General features: G+C 42.6%; 1 protein-coding gene across 1 annotated transcript in view; it reads right to left on the bottom strand.

The window, feature by feature from the left end:
• The window catches only part of LOC121550480 (ATP-dependent RNA helicase DDX18-like), a 33,401-nt gene extending 15,194 nt beyond the window's left edge, over nt 1-18,207 (bottom strand). The window contains exons 1-5 of the mRNA XM_041862750.2: nt 18,063-18,207; nt 13,573-13,764; nt 13,208-13,438; nt 4,626-4,761; nt 4,298-4,398 (exon numbers count right to left, since the gene is read on the bottom strand). Coding sequence (XP_041718684.2) covers nt 4,298-4,398; nt 4,626-4,761; nt 13,208-13,438; nt 13,573-13,764; nt 18,063-18,168 — 766 coding nt within the window. The 5' untranslated portion in view covers nt 18,169-18,207. The remainder of the gene's footprint in view (nt 1-4,297; nt 4,399-4,625; nt 4,762-13,207; nt 13,439-13,572; nt 13,765-18,062) is intronic.
• Between the last annotated feature and the right edge of the window lie 1,273 nt (nt 18,208-19,480).

The following is a 19,480-nucleotide window of genomic DNA, read 5'->3' as shown; positions in this document are numbered from 1 at the left end:
GGCAAACCTTTTGGCTCAAGGGCCACATTGAGTTTTTGCAACCAAGTGAAGGGTCACATACTATATGTGTGACAAAACATGTGAAGCCTTTATTCATTTTCACATTGACACGCAACTACTAGTGTACTGCAGAACAATTCTACCCTAGTTTGTGAACAAACATTTCGCTAAATTGATATAATTTATAACATCACAGACACAGTCAAACACACACAGATCCTGTATCTCTACCCTTGTAAAGTACAATCAAACTTAGTAACAAACTTAAAAACATGCAAAATGTAACCGCAGAAGTGTAAAAAAACAATTTGTGCAACATATGGTAAGAGCATCCATTTCATTTGGAATGGTCTGTTTTTGAAAGCATATTAAGGAACAATTCTCATCTCCATTGTGAGCCATATTTACAGTTATCCAATCACCTAAGCCAAATCTGACTGAATGTTACTACCTATATCCAAGTGCATTGCTGGATAATTCTCACTGCATAACCACCATGAAAAAGCATAATCCTTGCCTACCCCAGTCACGGTTATTTGAGTCTTAATGTGAACAATGGGTCTTGTCACCTCTCTTGGCAAGGGTATCAACGTCTGGTGTCATCTTTGATGTAGAGATTCTCAGAACAGCTGACAAGTGGTAATTTGTTAAATTTGACCTGTGACGGGATTTGTTGTAATTCATGAGAACGTTTGGTCACACACATACAGTTGAAGTCGGAAGTTTACATACACTTTAGAACTCGTTTTTCAACCACTCCACACATTTCTTGTTAACAAACTATCGTTTTGGCAAGTCGGTTAGGACATCTACTTTGTGCATGACACAAATAATTTTTCCAACAATTGTTTAGACAGATTATTTCACTGTATCACAATTCCAGTGGGTCAGAAGTTTACATACACTAAGTTGACTGTGCCTTTAAACAGCTTGGAAAATTCCAGAAAATGTCATGGCTTTAGAAGCTTCTGATAGGCTAACTGACATAATTTGAGTCAATTGGGAGGTGTACCTGTGGATGTATTTCAAGGCCTACCTTCAAACTCAGTGCCTCTTTGCTTGACATCATGGGAAAATCAAAAGAAATCAGCCAAGACCTCAAAAAAATTGTAGACCTCCACAAGTCTGGTTCATCCTTGGGGGCAATTTCCAAACGCCTGAAGGTACCACGTTCTGTACAAACAATAGTATGCAAGTATAAACACCATGGGACCACGCAGCCGTCATACCGCTCAGGAAGGATATGCGTTCTGTCTCCTAGATATGAACGTACTTTGGTGAGAAAAGTGCAAATCAATCCCAGAACAGCAAAGGACCCTGTGAAGATGCTTGAGGAAACAGGTACAAAAGTATCTATATCCACAGTAAAACGAGTACTATCTCGACATAACCTGAAAGGCCGCTCAGCAAGGAAGAAGCCACTGCTCCAAAACCGCCATAAAAAAGCCAGACTACGGTTTGCAACTGCACATGGGGACAAAGATCTTACTTTTTGGAGAAATGCCCCCTGGTGTGATTAAACAAAAATAGAACTGTTTGGCCATAATGACCATCGTTATGTTTGGAGGAAAAAGGGGGTCTCTTGCAAGTCGAAGAACACCATCCCAACGGTGAAGCACGGGGGTGGCAGCATCATGCTGTGGGGGTGCTTTGCTGCAGGAGGGACTGGTGCACTTCACAAAATAGATGGCATCATGAGGAAGGAAAATTATGAAGATATATTGAAGCAACATCTCAAGACATCAGTCAGGAAGTTAAAGCTTGGTCGCAAATGGGTCTTCCAAATGGACAATGATGCTTGTGGAAGGCTACCCAAAACATTTGACCCAAGTTAAACAATTTAAAGGCAATGCTACCAAATACTAATTGAGTGTATGTAAACTTCTAACACACTGGGAATGTGATGAAATAAATAAAAGCTTAAATAAATCACTATTATTCTGACATTTCACATTCTTAAAATAAAAGTGTTGATCCTAACTGACCTAAGACAGGGAATTTTTACTAGGATTAAATGTCAGGAATTGTGCAAAACTGAGTTTAAACGTATTTGGCTAAGGTGTATGTAAACTTCAACTGTATGTGGACCCGAATAAAACAAGCATCCTTTGGGCACTTTTTTCATTCAGTGAGCCATAGACCTGGTCTATTGTTGCTGTTTTGTACTTCTCCATCAAAGCACTGTCACATTGGATGTCGATTAGCTCCAATTGTGTGTCTGGATGTGCTTTCTCACTGTCGAAAGACAGGGGGCATGACACAAACTCCAGCTCAGTCTTGGTGAAGTCTGAGAAGCGGCGGGAAAACTCAGCATGCAGGTCGATCAAAGTGCCACTGTATGTCTCAGTGCGGCACTGCGATGTGGGCGCGTTCAGTGCCGGCAGGGATGGCCGGCAGGGATGTAGCTCAGTTGATAGAGCATGGCGTTTGCAACGCTAGGGTTGTGGGTTCGATTCCCACGGGGGGCCAGTATAAAAAAAAATATATATATATATATATATGTATTCACTAACTGTAAGTCGCTCTGGATAAGAGCGTCTGCTAAATGACTAAAATGTAATACACACTTTTACAAACTCCCCTTCAGCAAAAGGCTTGCTATGCTTTGCAATTTTATGCACCACTACGTAGCTTGCCTTTGTTACAGAGTCTTGAGTAGAGCACCATTTAGTAAACATATTTTGTTGGCCTTTTAAGTTTGTGGCAAGTTGAGGCCTTCCTTGCCTTTTCCTGAGAGGACAGATTGCTAGCGTAGGTAGCATGCTTGCTTGAAAAATGGCGATTTAGATTATATTCCTTAAAAACTAACACATTTACGTCATTTAGCAGACGCTCTTATCCAGTAACACTTTCTTTGCATATCATACATACCGCCTTATGTCAAATATTAGTAAAAAAGTATTTTGCTGTCCATTCTTTTAAAAACACACGACATTCAGAGTCCACTTCTCATTTTCACAGCACTCATTTTTCACGTGAAAAGTGTTCAAGCAATGACGTGGCTATGATGACTGAGCACATTCTGAATCTGACTGTAGGCCCAAATACAGAGCGTGCTGCCAGGCTACTGCGGCATCTATTGGAGGTTGTTTGTATATCACGGAATTAGTAATTTTAAGCCAAAAAATTATATTTAATACATTTGTGTAATGTATTTTTTTTTTTTATTAAAGTTTCCAGCGTGCCGTACTTTGCCCCCCCCACCCCCCGGTCTAGACCCTACACCTTTGATGTTAGCAGAGCTAGTAAGACTGGATGGGTGAAAGGTAATGAGGGAAATTGTGCCTAGTCTACTGGAGAGTTAAGTCAAAACATTGCCATATTGCTTACTCCTACCCAGTCCTTTCATATATTCGTGAACACCTAAAGGGGTCTACACACTCTAAAGAGACAGTAGATACGGAGCGTAGCGCAGTGTTGAAATGTAGTTTTTAGTCACAAAAAGGGTGGCTCCTTGTAATATGTGCCGACATTCAACATACTTTTGTGTTACCTGAAAATGAAATGCGCCTTATCATTCCTTGTGGAGCCGTGGGGGCAGTGTTGTCTCTTGGTTCCTTGATCTGATCTACAGGCTATGCATCAAAGTAGCATTGATAACCAAATATAATCTCAGCAACTGTTCAAACAATTAACCCTACATTGTAGCCTTATTAGAATCCCCCCCAAAAGGTATTTTGTTGTGAAGTAATAACTACTGCTACACAGTAAAAACAGCTGGTAGCCATGTGCCTTCTCTATTTTTAGCTGATATGGGAGCAAATACATTGAAGCAGCATATTAAATTGGGATAATGTTGTAAGTTAGACTGGCGAGTAGGCTAAAAAAATATCTGCCAGGGCAAATTATTTCACATGAGCGACATGTGGGATGCTAAAAGGCTAGCTTGCTTGCTCTTTTTAGCCAGCTACCTAGCAAGCTGCTAGCGGAGTAACCTACAGCTTACTGGCAGGCACAAAATATGGTAATGTAAATCAAACCTTAACTTTCATTACATGTAGGCCTAGCTATTATTTAAATATGCAGTTGGTTCTTTCAAATTAGCTTACAGTTGTGATGATGTTATCAACAGAAAAATCTCTGCCATCACCCCTTGTGATCTTTGTTATTTGGGAGTCTAGAAATGCATGGACCGGCGAGGTATCACGTTACCAAAATGTGTCCGCTGCTCCATAAATCTGACTCCACCCAAGCCCGCATATAGATATATGCACGTGAAGCTTGTAGCGTTATCGTGCAGAATATTTATAACATTGCTTCAACCATCTACATTGGTTCAATCTTCTACTAATCTTACCGTTTCTAGGCATGAACTTGAGTTTGTAGATGAGCTCGATGGAGGGGATGAGGAAGGCCAGGGTTTTACCACTGCCAGTCTTAGCAGCAGCCAGGACATCTCTAGAAGATTCAAAATATAAAATAAGGGAGTCATCGATCAAGCCAAAACAATATTAGTTCTTTATCAGTCCTGTAGGGCTGATTCTAGGATGCAAGTCACCAACTTTTAGTGGTCCTGGATGGATTTTACAGAGCTCTGCTTTAGTCAGCCTGGTAGAGTTGCAGGGATACATGAACAGGTGGCGATTCTGCCTAACATGAAACTTAGCGATAAACTGTAGGCGTACCTTCCCTCCAGTAGGGGCCGTATGCTTTTGTGTTGGATCTCAGTCATGTGCTCAAAGCCCATCTCCTTCACACCCTTTAGAGTGTTCTCACTCACCAAAGAGGCTAGAGAGGCAAACGACGTGTCCTCAAACGCACCTGAGATACAGAAACCACAGTTCAGAGTTCCCACCTTCGTGGGTTTAGCATGGAAGGGCTCTAGTCTAGCACTAACACATAGGGATGGGCACGGTTATTCTAACATCCAAACTGACGTTGGTATTTGAATAGGCCTAGTTGCGAGAGTAGGCCTATTCATAAAAATAAATAAAAATCATAGGCCTATTTTTAAAATGAAAAGGCTTTGTCTCAATTAAATAAAATTATCCATGTGACATTGCTACAGATACGGCTATACCATGACATTTGAAATGCTTAATTTAATAAAACAAACTTTTGAGTCGTTTTCATGACGTGCACCCAATACAAAGACATAGGCTACTGTATAGCCTACACAAGTTTCACGCGTGTAGCTTGTTGTTTGCACTACAGTCAGAGGCACCATGTGCAGCAACGTGAAGTGGGAGATCACTAATCAATGCAAAAATGGAAGTGAAATTACAGAATAAAGTTAGATAAATGAGTAGGCTACAATGAGCAACCGACAGGTAGGCTGTTGTTTAATCTGAATGGAATGTTGTAGACAAGGAAGGGGGAGAGCAGTAAAATAGCCTCAACTAGCCTAGTTAACATCTGACTATCTTAGCTAGCTACTTTACATCGATTTGATGCAGTAAAGACAGGCACTGCCAGATGGGATAACAGATAACCTATGGCATTAACATGTATGTCTAACTAGCGCGAGTCAGTGGCTACTTTTTCTCTCTCCCTCTGGTGTCTCACACACCGCTGGCCCCTGCCCAACTTTCTTAAAGTAAAATTATATATATATATATATATATATACACACACACACACACACACACAAATACATACACTGCTCAAATAAATAAAGGGAACACTAAAATAACATCCTAGATCTGAATGAATGAAATAATCTTATTAAATACTTTTTTCTTTACATAGTTGAATGTGCTGACAACAAAATCACACAAAAATTATCAATGGAAATCAAATGTATCAAATCAAATCAAATTTTATTGGCCACATGCGCCGAATACAACAGGTGCAGACATTACAGTGAAATGCTTACTTACAGCACTTAACCAACAGTGCATTTATTTTTAACAAAAAAGTACAAATTAAACAACAAAAAAAGTGTTGAGAAAAAAAGAGCAAAGTAAAATAAAATAACAGTAGGGAGGCTATATATACAGGGGGGTGCCGGTGCAGAGTCAATGTGCGGGGGCACCGGCTAGTTGAGGTAGTTGAAGTAATATGTACATGTGAGCAGAGTTAAAGTGACTATGCATAAATAATTAACAGAGTAGCAGCAGCGTAAAAGGATGGGGTGGGGGGGCAGTGCAAATAGTCTGGGTAGCCATGATTAGCTGTTCAGGAGTCTTATGGCTTGGGGGTAGAAGCTGTTGAGAAGTCTTTTGGACCTAGACTTGGCACTCCGGTACCGCTTGCCCTGCGGTAGCAGAGAGAACAGTCTATGACTAGGGTGGCTGGAGTCTTTGACAATTTTGAGGGCTTTCCTCTGACACCGCCTGGTATAGAGGTCCTGGATGGCAGGAAGCTTGGCCCCAGTGATGTACTGGGTCGTACCCACTACCCTCTGTAGTGCCTTGCGGTCGAAAGCCAAGCAGTTGCCATACCAGGCGGTGATGCAACCAGTCAGGATGCTCTCGATGGTGCAGCTGTAGAATTTTTTGAGGATCTGAGGACCCATGCCAAATCTTTTCAGTCTCCTGAGGGGGAATAGGCTTTGTCGTGCCCTCTTCACGACTGTCTTGGTGTGTTTGGACCATGACAGTTCGTTGGTGATGTGGACACCAAGGAACTTGAAGCTCTCAACCTGTTCCACTACAGCCCCGTCGATGGGAATGGGGGCGTGCTCAGTCCTCTTTTTTTTCCTGTAGTCCACAATCATCTCCTTTGTCTTGGTCACGTTGAGGGAGAGGTTGTTGTCCTGGCACCACACCGCCAGGTCTCTGACCTCCTCCCTATAGGCTGTCTCATCGTTGTCGGTGATCAGGCCTACCACTGTTGTGTCGTCGGCAAACTTAATGATGGTGTTGGAGTCGTGCCTGGCCATGCGATCATGGGTGAACAGGGAGTACAGGAGGGGACTGAGCACGTACCCCTGAGGGGCCCCCGTGTTGAGGATCAGTGTGGCAGATGTGTTGTTACCTACCCTTACCACTTGGGGGCGGCCTTTCAGGAAGTCCAGGATCCAGTTGCAGAGGGAGATGTTTAGTCCCAGGATCCTTAGCTTAGTGATGAGCTTTGAGGGCACTATGGTGTTGAATGCTGAGCTGTAGTCAATGAATAGCATTCTCACGTAGGTGTTCCTCTTGTCCAGGTGGGAAAGGGCAGTGTGGAGTGCAATAGAGATTGCATCATCTGTGGATCTGTTGGGGCGGTATGCAAATTGGAGTGGGTCTAGGGTTTCTGGGATAATGCTGTTGATGTGAGCCATGACCAGCCTTTCGAAGCACTTCATGGCTACAGACGTCAGTGCTACGGGTCGGTAGTCATTTAGGCAGGTTATCTTAGAGTCCTTGGGCACGGGGACTATGGTGGTCTGCTTGAAACATGTTGGTATTACAGACTCAGTCAGGGACATGTTGAAAATGTCAGTGAAGACACTTGCCAGTTGGTCAGCACATGCTCGGAGTACACGTCCTGGTAATCCGTCTCGCCCTGCGGCCTTGTGAATGTTGACCTGCTTAAAAGTCTTACTCACATCGGCTACGGAGAGCGTGATCACATAGTCATCCGGAACAGCTGGTGCTCTCATGCATGCTTCAGTGTTGCTTGCCTCGAAGCGAGCATAGAAGTGGTTTAGCTCGTCTGGAAGTCTTGTGTCACTGGGCAGCTCGCGGCTGTGCTTCCCTTTGTAGTCTGTAATAGTTTTCAAGCCCTGCCACATCCGACGAGCGTCAGAGCCAGCGTAGTACGATTCAATCTTAGTCCTGTATTGACTCTTTGCCTGTTTGATGGTTCGTCGGAGGGCATAGCGGGATTTCTTATAAGCGTCCGGGTTAGAGTCCCGCTCCTTGAAAGCGGCAGCTCTACCCTTTAGCTCAGTGCGGATGTTTCCTGTAATCCATGGCTTCTGGTTGGGGTATGTACGCACGGTCACTGTGGGGACGACATCATCGATGCACTTATTGATGAAGCCAGTGACTGATGTGGTGTACTCCTCAATGCTATCTGAAGAATCCCGGAACATGTTCCAGTCTGTGCTAGCAAAACAGTCCTGTAGCTTAGCATCTGTGTCATCTGACCACTTTTTTATTAACCGAGTCACTGGTGCTTCCTGCTTTAGTTTTTGCTTATAAGCAGGAATCAGGAGGATAGAGTTATGGTCAGATTTGCCAAATGGAGGGAGAGGGAGAGCTTTGTATGCGTCTCTGTGTGTGGAGTAAAGGTGGTCTAGAGTTTTTTTTTCCTCTGGTTGAACATTTAACATGCTGGTAGAAATTAGGTAGAACGGATTTAAGTTTCCCTGCATTAAAGTCCCCGGCCACTAGGAGCGCTGCATCTGGATGAGCGTTTTCCTGCTGATTTATGGCCTTATACAGCTCATTCAATGCTATCTTAATGCCAGCATTGGTTTGTGATGGTAACTAGACAGCTATGAAAAATATAGATGAAAACTCTTGGTAAATAGTGTGGTCTACAGCTTATCATAAGATACTCTACCTCAGGCGAGCAAAACCTCGAGACTTCCTTAGTATTTGATTTTGTGCACCAGCTGTTGTTTACAAATATACACAGACCGCCACCCCTTGTCTTACCGGAGTCAGCCGTTTTATCCTGCCGATGTAGCGTATAGCCCGCTAGCTGTATGTTATCCATGTCGTCATTCAGCCACGACTCGGTGAAACATAAGATACAGTTTCTAATGTCCCGTTGGTAGGATAACCGTAATCTTAGGTCATCCAATTTGTTCTCCAATGATTGAACATTGGCTAATAGGATTGATGGAAGAGGCAGTTTACTCGCTCGCCGTCGGATCCTTACAAGGCACCCCGACCGACGTCCACGATATCTCAGTCTCTTCCTCACGCGAATGACGGGGATTTGGGCCTTGTCGGGTGTCTGTAGGATATCCTTCGCGGCCTCCTCGTTGAAGAAAAAATCTTCGTCCAGTACGAGGTGAGTAATCGCTGTCCTGATATCCAGAAGCTCTTTTTGGTTATAAGAGACGATGGCAGAAACATTATGTACAAAATAAATTACAAATAACGCGGAAAAACACACATAATAGTACAATTGGTTAGAGGGCTGTAAAACGGCAGCCATCTTCTCCGGCGCTGTTTTACGGTTCAACCCATGGAGGTCTGGATTTGGAGTCACCCTCAAAATTAAAGTGGAAAACCACACTACAGGCTGATCTAACTTTGATGTAATGTCCTTAAAACAAGTCAGAATGAGGCTCAGTAGTGTGTGTGGCCTCCACGTGCCTGTATGACCTCCCTACAACGCCTGGGTATGCTCCTGATGAGGTGGCGGATGGTCTCCTGAGGGATCTCCTCCCAGACCTGGACTAAAGCATCCGCCAACTCCTGGACAGTCTGTGGTGCAACATGGCATTGGTGGATGGAGCGAGACATGATATCCCAGATGTGCTCAATTGGATTCAGGTCTGGGGAACGGGCGGGCCAGTCCATAGCAAATCAAATCAAATTGTATTGGTCACATGCGCCGAATACAACAGGTGCAGACATTACAGTGAAATGCTTACTTACAGCCCTTAACCAACAGTGCATTTATTTTTAAAAATAAAACAAAAAAAGTGTTGAGAAAAAAAGAGCAGAAGTAAAATAAAGTAACAGTAGGGAGGCTATATATACAGGGGGGTACCGTTGCAGAGTCAATGTGCGGGGGCACCGGCTAGTTGAGGTAGTTGAGGTAATATGTACATGTGGGTAGAGTTAAAGTGACTATGCATAAATAATTAACAGAGTAGCAGCAGCGTAAAAATGATGGGGGTGGGGGGGCAGTGCAAATAGTCCGGGTAGCCATGATTAGCTGTTCAGGAGTCTTATGGCTTGGGGGTAGAAGCTGTTGAGAAGTCTTTTGGACCTAGACTTGGCACTCCGGTACCGCTTGCCGTGCGGTAGCAGAGAGAACAGTCTATGACTAGGGTGGCTGGAGTCTTTGACAATTTTGAGGGCCTTCCTCTGACACCGCCTGGTATAGAGGTCCTGGATGGCAGGAAGCTTGGCCCCAGTGATGTACTGGGCCGTACGCACTACCCTCTGTAGTGCCTTGCGGTCGGAGGCCAAGCAGTTGCCATACCAGGCGGTGATGCAACCAGTCAGGATGCTCTCGATGGTGCAGCTGTAGAATTTTTTGAGGATCTGAGGACCCATGCCAAATATTTTCAGTCTCCTGAGGGGGACTCAATGCCTTCCTCTTGCAGGAACTGCTGACATACTCCAGCCACATGAGGTCTAGCATTGTCTTGCATTAGGAGGAACCCAGGGCCAACCGCACCAGCATATGGTCTCACAAGGGGTCTGAGGATCTCATCTCGGTACCTAATGGCAGTCAGGCTACCTCTGGCGAGCACATGGAGGGCTGTGCGGCCCCCCAAATAAATGCCACCTCACACCATGACTGACCCACCGCCAAACCGGTCATGCTGGAGGATGTTGCAGGCAGCAGAACGTTCTCCATGGCGTCTCCAGACTCTGTCACGTCTGTCACATGTGCTCAGTGTGAACCTGCTTCATCTGTGAAGAGCACAGGGTGCCAGTGGCGAATTTGCCAATCTTGGTGTTCTCTGGCAAATGCCAAACGTCCTGCACGGTGTTGGGCTGTAAGCACAACCCCCACCTGTGGACGTCGGGCCCTCATACCACCCTCATGGAGTCTGTTTCTGACCGTTTGAGCAGACACATGCACATTTGTGGCCTGCTGGCGGCGGTAGCAGTCCTGCTGCTGGGTTGTTGCCCTCCTACGGCCTCCTCCACGTCTCCTGATGTACTGGCCTGTCTCCTGGTAGCGCCTCCATGCTCTGGACACTACGCTGACAGACACAGCAAACCTTCTTGCCACAGCTCGCATTGATGTGCCATCCTGGATGAGCTGCACTACCTGAGCCACTTGTGTGGGTTGTAGACTCCGTCTCATGCTACCACTAGAGTGAAAGCACCGCCAGCATTCAAAAGTGACCAAAACATCAGCCAGGAAGCATAGGAACTGAGAAGTGGTCTGTGGTCACCACTTGCAAAACCAGTCCTTTATTGGGGGTGTCTTGCTAATTGCCTATAATTTCCACCTGTTGTCTATTCCATTTGCACAACAGCATGTGAAATTTATTGTCAATCAGTGTTGCTTCCTAAGTGGACAGTTTGATTTCACAAAAGCGTGATTGACCTGGAGTTACATTGTGTTGTTAAGTGTTCCCTTTATTTTTTTGAGCAGTATATATATATATATATATAATATGCCATTTAGCAGACGCTTTTATCCAAAGCGACTTACAGTCATGCGTGCATAATTTTTTTTTTTTTGTGTATGGTGATGCACACACACAACTATATACACACACAACTTTCTCAGACTGCGGATATCTCAATAAAATTTATATTATTCTCATTTTAAATGCCCATCCCTACTAACACACAACACAAGTAGACTGCCTCGGGATTACCTAGAGTAAAGGACCATGGTTACCAGGAAAACACAGAATATTATACATATTTGTATGCTGGCAGAGGCACAATTGTAAATAGTTCCTGGCCCATATCTAAGACTGAGAAATGATTGCTACACATAACATGCACAATTGACAAGGCTAACATTTGGTAGTGTAAAGGCCTCTGATTGACCTACAGTGGGGAAAAAAAGTATTTAGTCAGCCACCAATTGTGCAAGTTCTCCCACTTAAAAAGATGAGAGAGGCCTGTAATTTTCATCATAGGTACACGTCAACTATGACAGACAAAATGAGAAAACGAAATCCAGAAAATCACATTGTAGGATTTTTAATGAATTTATTTGCAAACTATAGTGGAAAATAAGTATTTGGTCAATAACAAAAGTTTTTCAATACTTTGTTATATACCCTTTGTTGGCAATGACACAGGTCAAACGTTTTCTGTAAGTCTTCACAAGGTTTTCACACACTGTTGCTGGTATTTTGGCCCATTCCTCCATGCAGATCTCCTCTAGAGCAGTGATGTTTTGGGGCTGTCACTGGGCAACACGGACTTTCAACTCCCTCCAAAGATTTTCTATGGGGTTGAGATCTGGAGACTGGCTAGGCCACTCCAGGACCTTGAAATGCTTCTTACGAAGCCACTCCTTTGTTGCCCGGGCGGTGTGTTTGGGATCATTGTCATGCTGAAAGACCCAGCCACGTTTCATCTTCAATGCCCTTGCTGATGGAAGGAGGTTTTCACTCAAAATCTCACGATACATGGCCCCATTCATTATTTCCTTTACACGGATCAGTCGTCCTGGTCCCTTTGCAGAAAAACAGCCCCAAAGCATGATGTTTCCACCCCCATGCTTCACAGTAGGTATGGTGTTCTTTGGATGCAACTCATTATTCTTTGTCCTCCAAACACGACGAGTTGAGTTTTTACCAAAAAGTTATATTTTGGTTTCATCTGACCATATGACATTCTCCCAATCCTCTTCTGGATCATCCAAATGCACTCTAGCAAACTTCAGACGGGCCTGGACATGTACTGGCTTAAGCAGGGGGACACGTCTGGCACTGCAGGATTTGATTCCCTGGCGGCGTAGTGTGTTACTGATGGTAGGCTTTGTTACTTTGGTCCCAGCTCTCTGCAGGTCATTCACTAGGTCCCCCCGTGTGGTTCTGGGATTTTTGCTCACCGTTCTTGTGATCATTTTGACCCCACGGGGTGAGATCTTGCGTGGAGCCCCAGATCGAGGGAGATTATCAGTGGTCTTGTATGTCTTCCATTTCCTAATAATTGCTCCCACAGTTGATTTCTTCAAACCAAGCTGCTTACCTATTGCAGATTCAGTCTTCCCAGCCTGGTGCAGGTCTACAATTTTGTTTCTGGTGTCCTTTGACAGCTCTTTGGTCTTGGCCATAGTGGAGTTTGGAGTGTGACTGTTTGAGTTTGTGGAAAGGTGTCTTTTATACTGATAACAAGTTCAAACAGGTGCCATTAATACAGGTAACGAGTGGAGGACAGAGGAGCCTCTTAAAGAAGAAGTTACAGGTCTGTGAGAGCCAGAAATCTTGCTTGTTTGTAGGTGACCAAATACTTATTTTCACCATAATTTGCAAATAAATTCATAACAAATCCTACAATGTGATTTTCTGGATTATTTTTTCTCAATTTGTCTGTCATAGTTGACGTGTACCTATGATGAAAATTACAGGCCTCTCATCTTTTTAAGTGCGAGAACTTGCACAATTGGTGGCTGACTAAATACTTTTTTTCCCCACTGTATGTCTATATCATTGAACATTGAATACCTGTCAAGCCAGATGGGAGCTCTGGTCCATCTTCCTCTTCATCATCCCCAAACTTCTCTCTTTCCCCCTTTTCCACCTCATCCTCACTTCCCTTGTCATCGTCGCCCTCTTCATCCTCCTCCCCCCATTCAAGAGGCTGTGTGGGTTGGTCTGTGGTCTGATCAGCATCCTCATCTGTCACATTCAGCCCCCTCTCCTCCTCCATATCCTCCTCCTTGGATTTTTTCACACCTACATTAGAAACATGTCAATATTATTTGACATGGACAAGATTCACTACTTGGGAAACTGACACTTTTAGCCATTTACCCCATGAATGGTTCAACAACCATTCTAATAAATTACTGAGTAGTACACAACATTACCTGGCAATTCAGTGGTGTTGAGCTTCCTTTTCTTTTTCTTCTTGACAAAATGTTCTTCTGTGTCCACCTCTGCAGACACATTCTTCTCTTTTTGCTGCTTATTAGTGGGTTTGGCATTCTGTGGCTTTGACATTGCAGTGGCCACCTGACTCCTTTCATCACAACACTCCTCCGGAAGTCGGTTTGCGTCGTCTGTGAATAAAGTAACGTTACACAGAATATAAAATCACATCAACCAGGCTATCTAACAACCAATGCCATGTAGCTAGCTAGCAAACGTTAGCTAACTGACTAACTAACCGATTGGCAACTTCTTCATTCAGATATGGCAGATATCAATAACGGGAAGAGATCAATGTCTCAAAACCTCACTTGTACAACAATGTTTCGAAATTGCCGAATTAGTAGTTAAATAGCGTAGCATTGCAGTAGGATTTTGGTGTTTTACTTATATCTAACATTAGCTAAAAAAATAAACAGTTGTAGGTCCCCTGTAGCTCAGTTGGTAGAGCATGGCGCTTGCAACGCCAGGGTTGTGGGTTCATTTCCCACAGGGGGGGCCTGTATGAAAATGTATGCGGGTCATTCTACAGATTCGGTGACATTTCAGTATTGTCAGTGTCCCAAGATGTACTAGTGTTATAACTTGTCAGAACATTTATCAAACTACACTTAAATTACAACATTTCAAAGTTTTACATGTTTTTAATATGGAGTAGAGAATATGATTTTAAACAGAGATGAATTTCAATACTTATATGTTTGCTTTTCTTAGGAGTATTAAGAATTTCGCCTGTCCCTATTGACCATCATGCAAATGGCGTGACTCATTTTGAGTACACAGTGTTAAATAATAATGCTTTTTTTTTGTTAAATGAATTGTATATGCCCCCTTATTATGCATAATCCATTTTCTCAGCATAAGACATTTTATTTTCTGAGAAATTCAGGCTTTTACCCCTGTCCTTGTATTTCTTTCAACCCCGTAACGCAACAATACCCCCCACTCACAATTAAATAATGGTTTGATCCTGTGGACATCATTTATGAGGAAGTGACATCATACAAGTCTTCAGAGAAGCCTGGTGTGACAAGTGGTAAGCTGCTCTCTCACTTTTTATAAATATTTCATGTTTTTTAAGCACATATGGGCTTTGTCAATCTCAGGTATTCAACTCTGTTGGGGGGGAATTCATAGTTAAGATTTTACCAATAATTGTTTTTATAGCTATGAAGTATAACAATGTATTTTGTTGAATAATGCCATGTGGCACACTGCTAGCTGCTAGCATCCCGAATTAGCAACAGATTAGCACAAAATCTTCAACCCTGTCACATTCAACCCCATCACATTTTTCAATGTTACGGGGTTGAATGGCTGTTACAGGGTTGAATAGCTGTTAAATCTTAGCAATATTTAATGTATATTGCTTAATACCAATCATATTTTCTTGTTGAATGTTTGTTGTTTACGGTTTTACAGTATCAACTAAAAGTACGAAGATTTTTTTTAAAAAAGTGACAATTAATTTGTTCTCTCTCCTATATACATTGACATATTTAGGAGTATTATCTGCAAGTTCATGTTCATTTTACTACATAGTGATTAAAAGGATACAATATTTAGTCTTGAAGAGTAAGCAGGTCATTGACTTGACCTTGACCTACAATTTCAGATTCAACAATGGAAAAAACAGCAGCAGAAAGGAAACACACATAGAGAGGAAGGTGAGGGACATCCGCGCGCCGGTGGTCAGGTAATTCTCCTGGAAATGTAAGATCTTTAAGACACGAGGTGGTGGTGGTCATGGACACACAATCAACAGAAAATAAAGTTTTGTTGCTTTAAAGCATAATTTGGTAATGCATAAAAAGACTAGAGAATGTAAATGAAGACTAGTCTAAAAAGACATACAGTATACTGCCTTGGCAACTGGTGCGTGAGGGGTTCATGTTCACTAGCCGACTGGTTTGTACTGACATATTTAGGAGTATTATCTGCAAGTTCACGTTCATTTTACTACATAGTGATTAAAAGGATACAGTAATTAGTTTTGGAGAGTAAACTGGTCATTGACTTGACCTTGACCTACAATTTCAGATTCAACAATGGCAAAAACAGCAGCAGAAAGGCAAAGAGAGTACAGGGCAAGAAGAAATGCTGATCCAGAACGAAGGGAAAAGTACCTCTGGAGTGAACGCATGAGATGGACAAAATATGTTTTAGCAGGAAAGAAGAAAGGAAAAGGAGATCTAGATAAGAGAGGTCAAAAGATGAGGAGAAAGGGATGGAGAAAAGCGAAGGAGCGGCAAAAGCAAAGGTATCAACAGTACACTTCTTCAGCGATGGCCCTTGTACCCAGTACAGGCAAAAAGGCAATTTCTTTCTGTTCAGCACAGAACTGGCCAAGAGGGGCTTGAGGGCAGGGTCTTGGAATTTCTTTGAAGCAGGGCATGGGAAGGGAGCACCAGATGGTGTTGGTGCAACCCTAAAAAGAACCGCAGACAGGCTGATAAGTCAAGGATGTGACATCCCAAATGCTCATACTCTGTACAGGGTCTTAGAGGAGAACAACACTGCCATCAAGCTTTACTTCATTGAAGACGAGGCCATCGAGAAAGCCGTCCAAGGTATGCCAGCCAATTTGCCAGTAGTTCCATCCACAATGCGGATCCACCAAGTTGTTTGTGTGGCTGCAAGGCAAATTGCCTACCGTGATGTAAGCTGTATGTGCACAGTCCACAACAAGAAACTGGAATGCCAGTGTTTCAATACACAACATTTCACATTTACCCCCTAAAGTTACATCAGTCGTGTCACAGAGGGAGGTTGATTGGGCAAATCCAGACATATGCGGGAAATGGTGCGTGGCCAAATATGATGACGATTTCTATCCCGGAATAATTCTAGCCACAGATGAATCCCATGTGCAGGTCAAATGCATGTGCTGTGCTGGACCAAATAGGTACTTCTGGCCACTTCTTGATGATATCCTGTGGTATCCATTTGAGGACATCTTGGAACACATTGATCCCCCTAAACCGGTGACTTCTAGGCACATGGAAATACAGAAGGAAGTGTGGGCTAGGCTCTCTCAGTAAAAATGGTGAACAAACTGTAGGCTTACCTATAGGTTATTAATGTTAAGATGTTTGCTTAATGTTCAAACAACACAGACATTCCTGCCATTACTCTGGATATTTCTATGAAATCAATGAAATGTTGTAACTGTTGTTAGTTTATTAATGTGTTTTAATCTGTCTAGATTTCATCTTGATTGTTTAAACTTTAAAAGCTATGTTGACAGTAGTTTAAAATGTTAAAAAATGGCAACATGTGACCTATATAGGTTATCAATGTTAAGATGTTTGCTCAATGTTCAAACAGACTCCTGCCATTATCAGATGGATATTTTTATGAAATCAATGAAATGTTGTTACTGTTATTAGTTCATTAATGTGTTTTACTCTGTCTAGCTTTCATCTAGATTCTTTAGATTTTAAAAGCTATGTTGACAGTAGGTTTAAAAAATGGCAACATGTTAGTGATCTCAAAAGATAAAACATATGACACGTGATGCTTTTCACTCAACCCTGTTACATGATTTTCAACCCTGTTGCGGTGCATTCATCCCTGTTACGAGATTATTTTTTTTACATTTTTGTATTAAATACACAAAATATAACATCAATAGTGTTTTTATTGTGTGTATTAAATCAGGGTAAATAAGGCTATTTCAATTTTGTCAGGAATTACGCAGCATTCTTGCACATTTCTTGCGAAAATGTGGAGTTAGATTAGAAATTTCTTCATCGTAAACTGGAAAGGATGGTGCTGGTCAGTTTTTCTTGATTTTCTCTTTAATTACAATATGCCATTATTTACAAGGGACATCTAAACTGTGAGATTATGCCAGAAGCTGATCTCAAGCTTATTGGAAAAATGAATAGTTGAATAACAAAATGACTGTGACGGGGTTGAATTAAATTGGGACTTGTTTGAGAAAATAATACAGAATAATAACTTAATACTCTACATTGAGATGGGAAAAGGTATTTTCTATCAAGTACACACATTACTTTGTCACATCAAATAAAAAAAAGCTTAAGATTTTAATGTTCATTGTTTCATCCTCCTCAATCACAAAAGGCACCGAATCTGTAGAATGACCCATGCACTCACTAACTAAGTCGCTCTGGATAAGAGCGTCTGCTAAATGACTAAAATGTAAATGTAGTAGCTAACGTTAGCTAGAAAAACACCACAAGCTAACGGAATGGGGATCATGTTCATTCACTCGTTACTGAACTAAAAGACTGTCTTTAATGCGTGACTTCCGATATAGACAATCAACTCTGCAGAAACATCCACCAGAGACATACTAGATAGTTAAGCAAACTAACATAGCTAGCTACTTAGCCTTGCTTCGAGGTTGGCTAGCGCGAGTGTCAATACAACTTGTCGACAATGATACTCGAAAAACAGTTACCATTATCTTCCTCCGGTTTCCGTTTCTGAAGTAGCTTTCGCTCTTTGTTCTTTTCGCTTCTTTTCTGGATTTTCTGCCGAAGAAGCCTCATCTGAAGATCTGCCATGATTGCAGCTGAGCGCACACACACGTGGAATTCCTCTTACTCTTCTTATTTTTTTCTTCTGTGGCTTTTATATGGCGGTTGGCAACCAACTTTAAAGTGCATTACCGCCACCAACTGGACTGGAGTGTGGACCAGAGACAGTGAAGGTCTAAATCCTACCCAATAATCTCGTCTCCCTAAGGAAACGAAATACATAATTAAATACTACCCCTGAAGATTTCCCCAGCAGTTCACTTAATTCTGGCTCTTCAACCCTATTACTCCTCAAATCTAATAACAATCGCTTCCTTTCTCTCACATATTGCTGGCACTGAAATAGAACATGTTCCACTGTCTCCATCTCCTCCTGACAATGATCACACATCCCAGTCGGATGTTTCCCCCACCACATTCAATGTACTATTTAGCCTTGTGTATCCCAGTCTCAGCCTTGTGACTACACTTTCCTCCCTTCTCTGTCTGCCTGAGGACCTTCCTGCACTCACCTTTTCCTGGATCTTATACAGGTGTCTTCCCTTACTCTCCCTGTTCCACAACTCTTGCCACTTATTTTCAACAACTGTTCTTATTAATCCCTTGGCTTCTGCTTTACTGATTGACGATTCCATCTCAACATTAGGATGTTTAAGAGCCTGCTTGGCAATAATATCCACTTCCTTATTCCCCTCTACTCCCACATGAGCTGGTACCCAGAGGAACATCACAAATACCCCCATCTGTTTCACCCTATACAAACACTGCAAAGCCTCATACAATACATCCTGTCTGCTCTGAGACACACATGAATTTAAGCTCATCAGTGCTGCACAGGAGTCAGAGCAGATGTCTGGCCTCACCTCCTCCACCCACTCTGCAGCCAATAGTATGGCCAACAACTCCATTGTGTAAACAGATAAATTATCTGTTGCTCTTTTCGTCACTGCCACCTTAAACTCAGGAACACTAAAAGCTGCTCCTGTCCTCCCTGTTTTAGGGTCCTTAGATCCATATGTGAATATATTCAAGAAAGCATAGTATTGTGTTCTTAAATGTTCACTTACAACTGAATCTACTCCTTCCTCAACATCTCTTACCCTCTCAAGCAACCCTAGATATAATACTGGTTGAGGGAGAACCCAAGGTGGGATAGCAGGAAGAACCACAGAGGGGCTAAACTCCCTCCCAAACAACCCCATCTCTCTCGCCATGCAATTTTCTATCCACCAAAAGCTTGTATTCAGATTTTTGTTCCCAGCACTCTAGGAGCACCTTTTAGTAGGATGTGTAACCTTATGTCCTTGTAGATTTACCCAATATGTCATGGCTAGCTGTT

Source organism: Coregonus clupeaformis, chromosome 4 (assembly GCF_020615455.1).
Source record: "Coregonus clupeaformis isolate EN_2021a chromosome 4, ASM2061545v1, whole genome shotgun sequence".
NCBI classification, from domain to species: Eukaryota; Metazoa; Chordata; class Actinopteri; order Salmoniformes; family Salmonidae; genus Coregonus; species Coregonus clupeaformis.
This window is presented reverse-complemented; position numbering and strand designations above follow the sequence as displayed.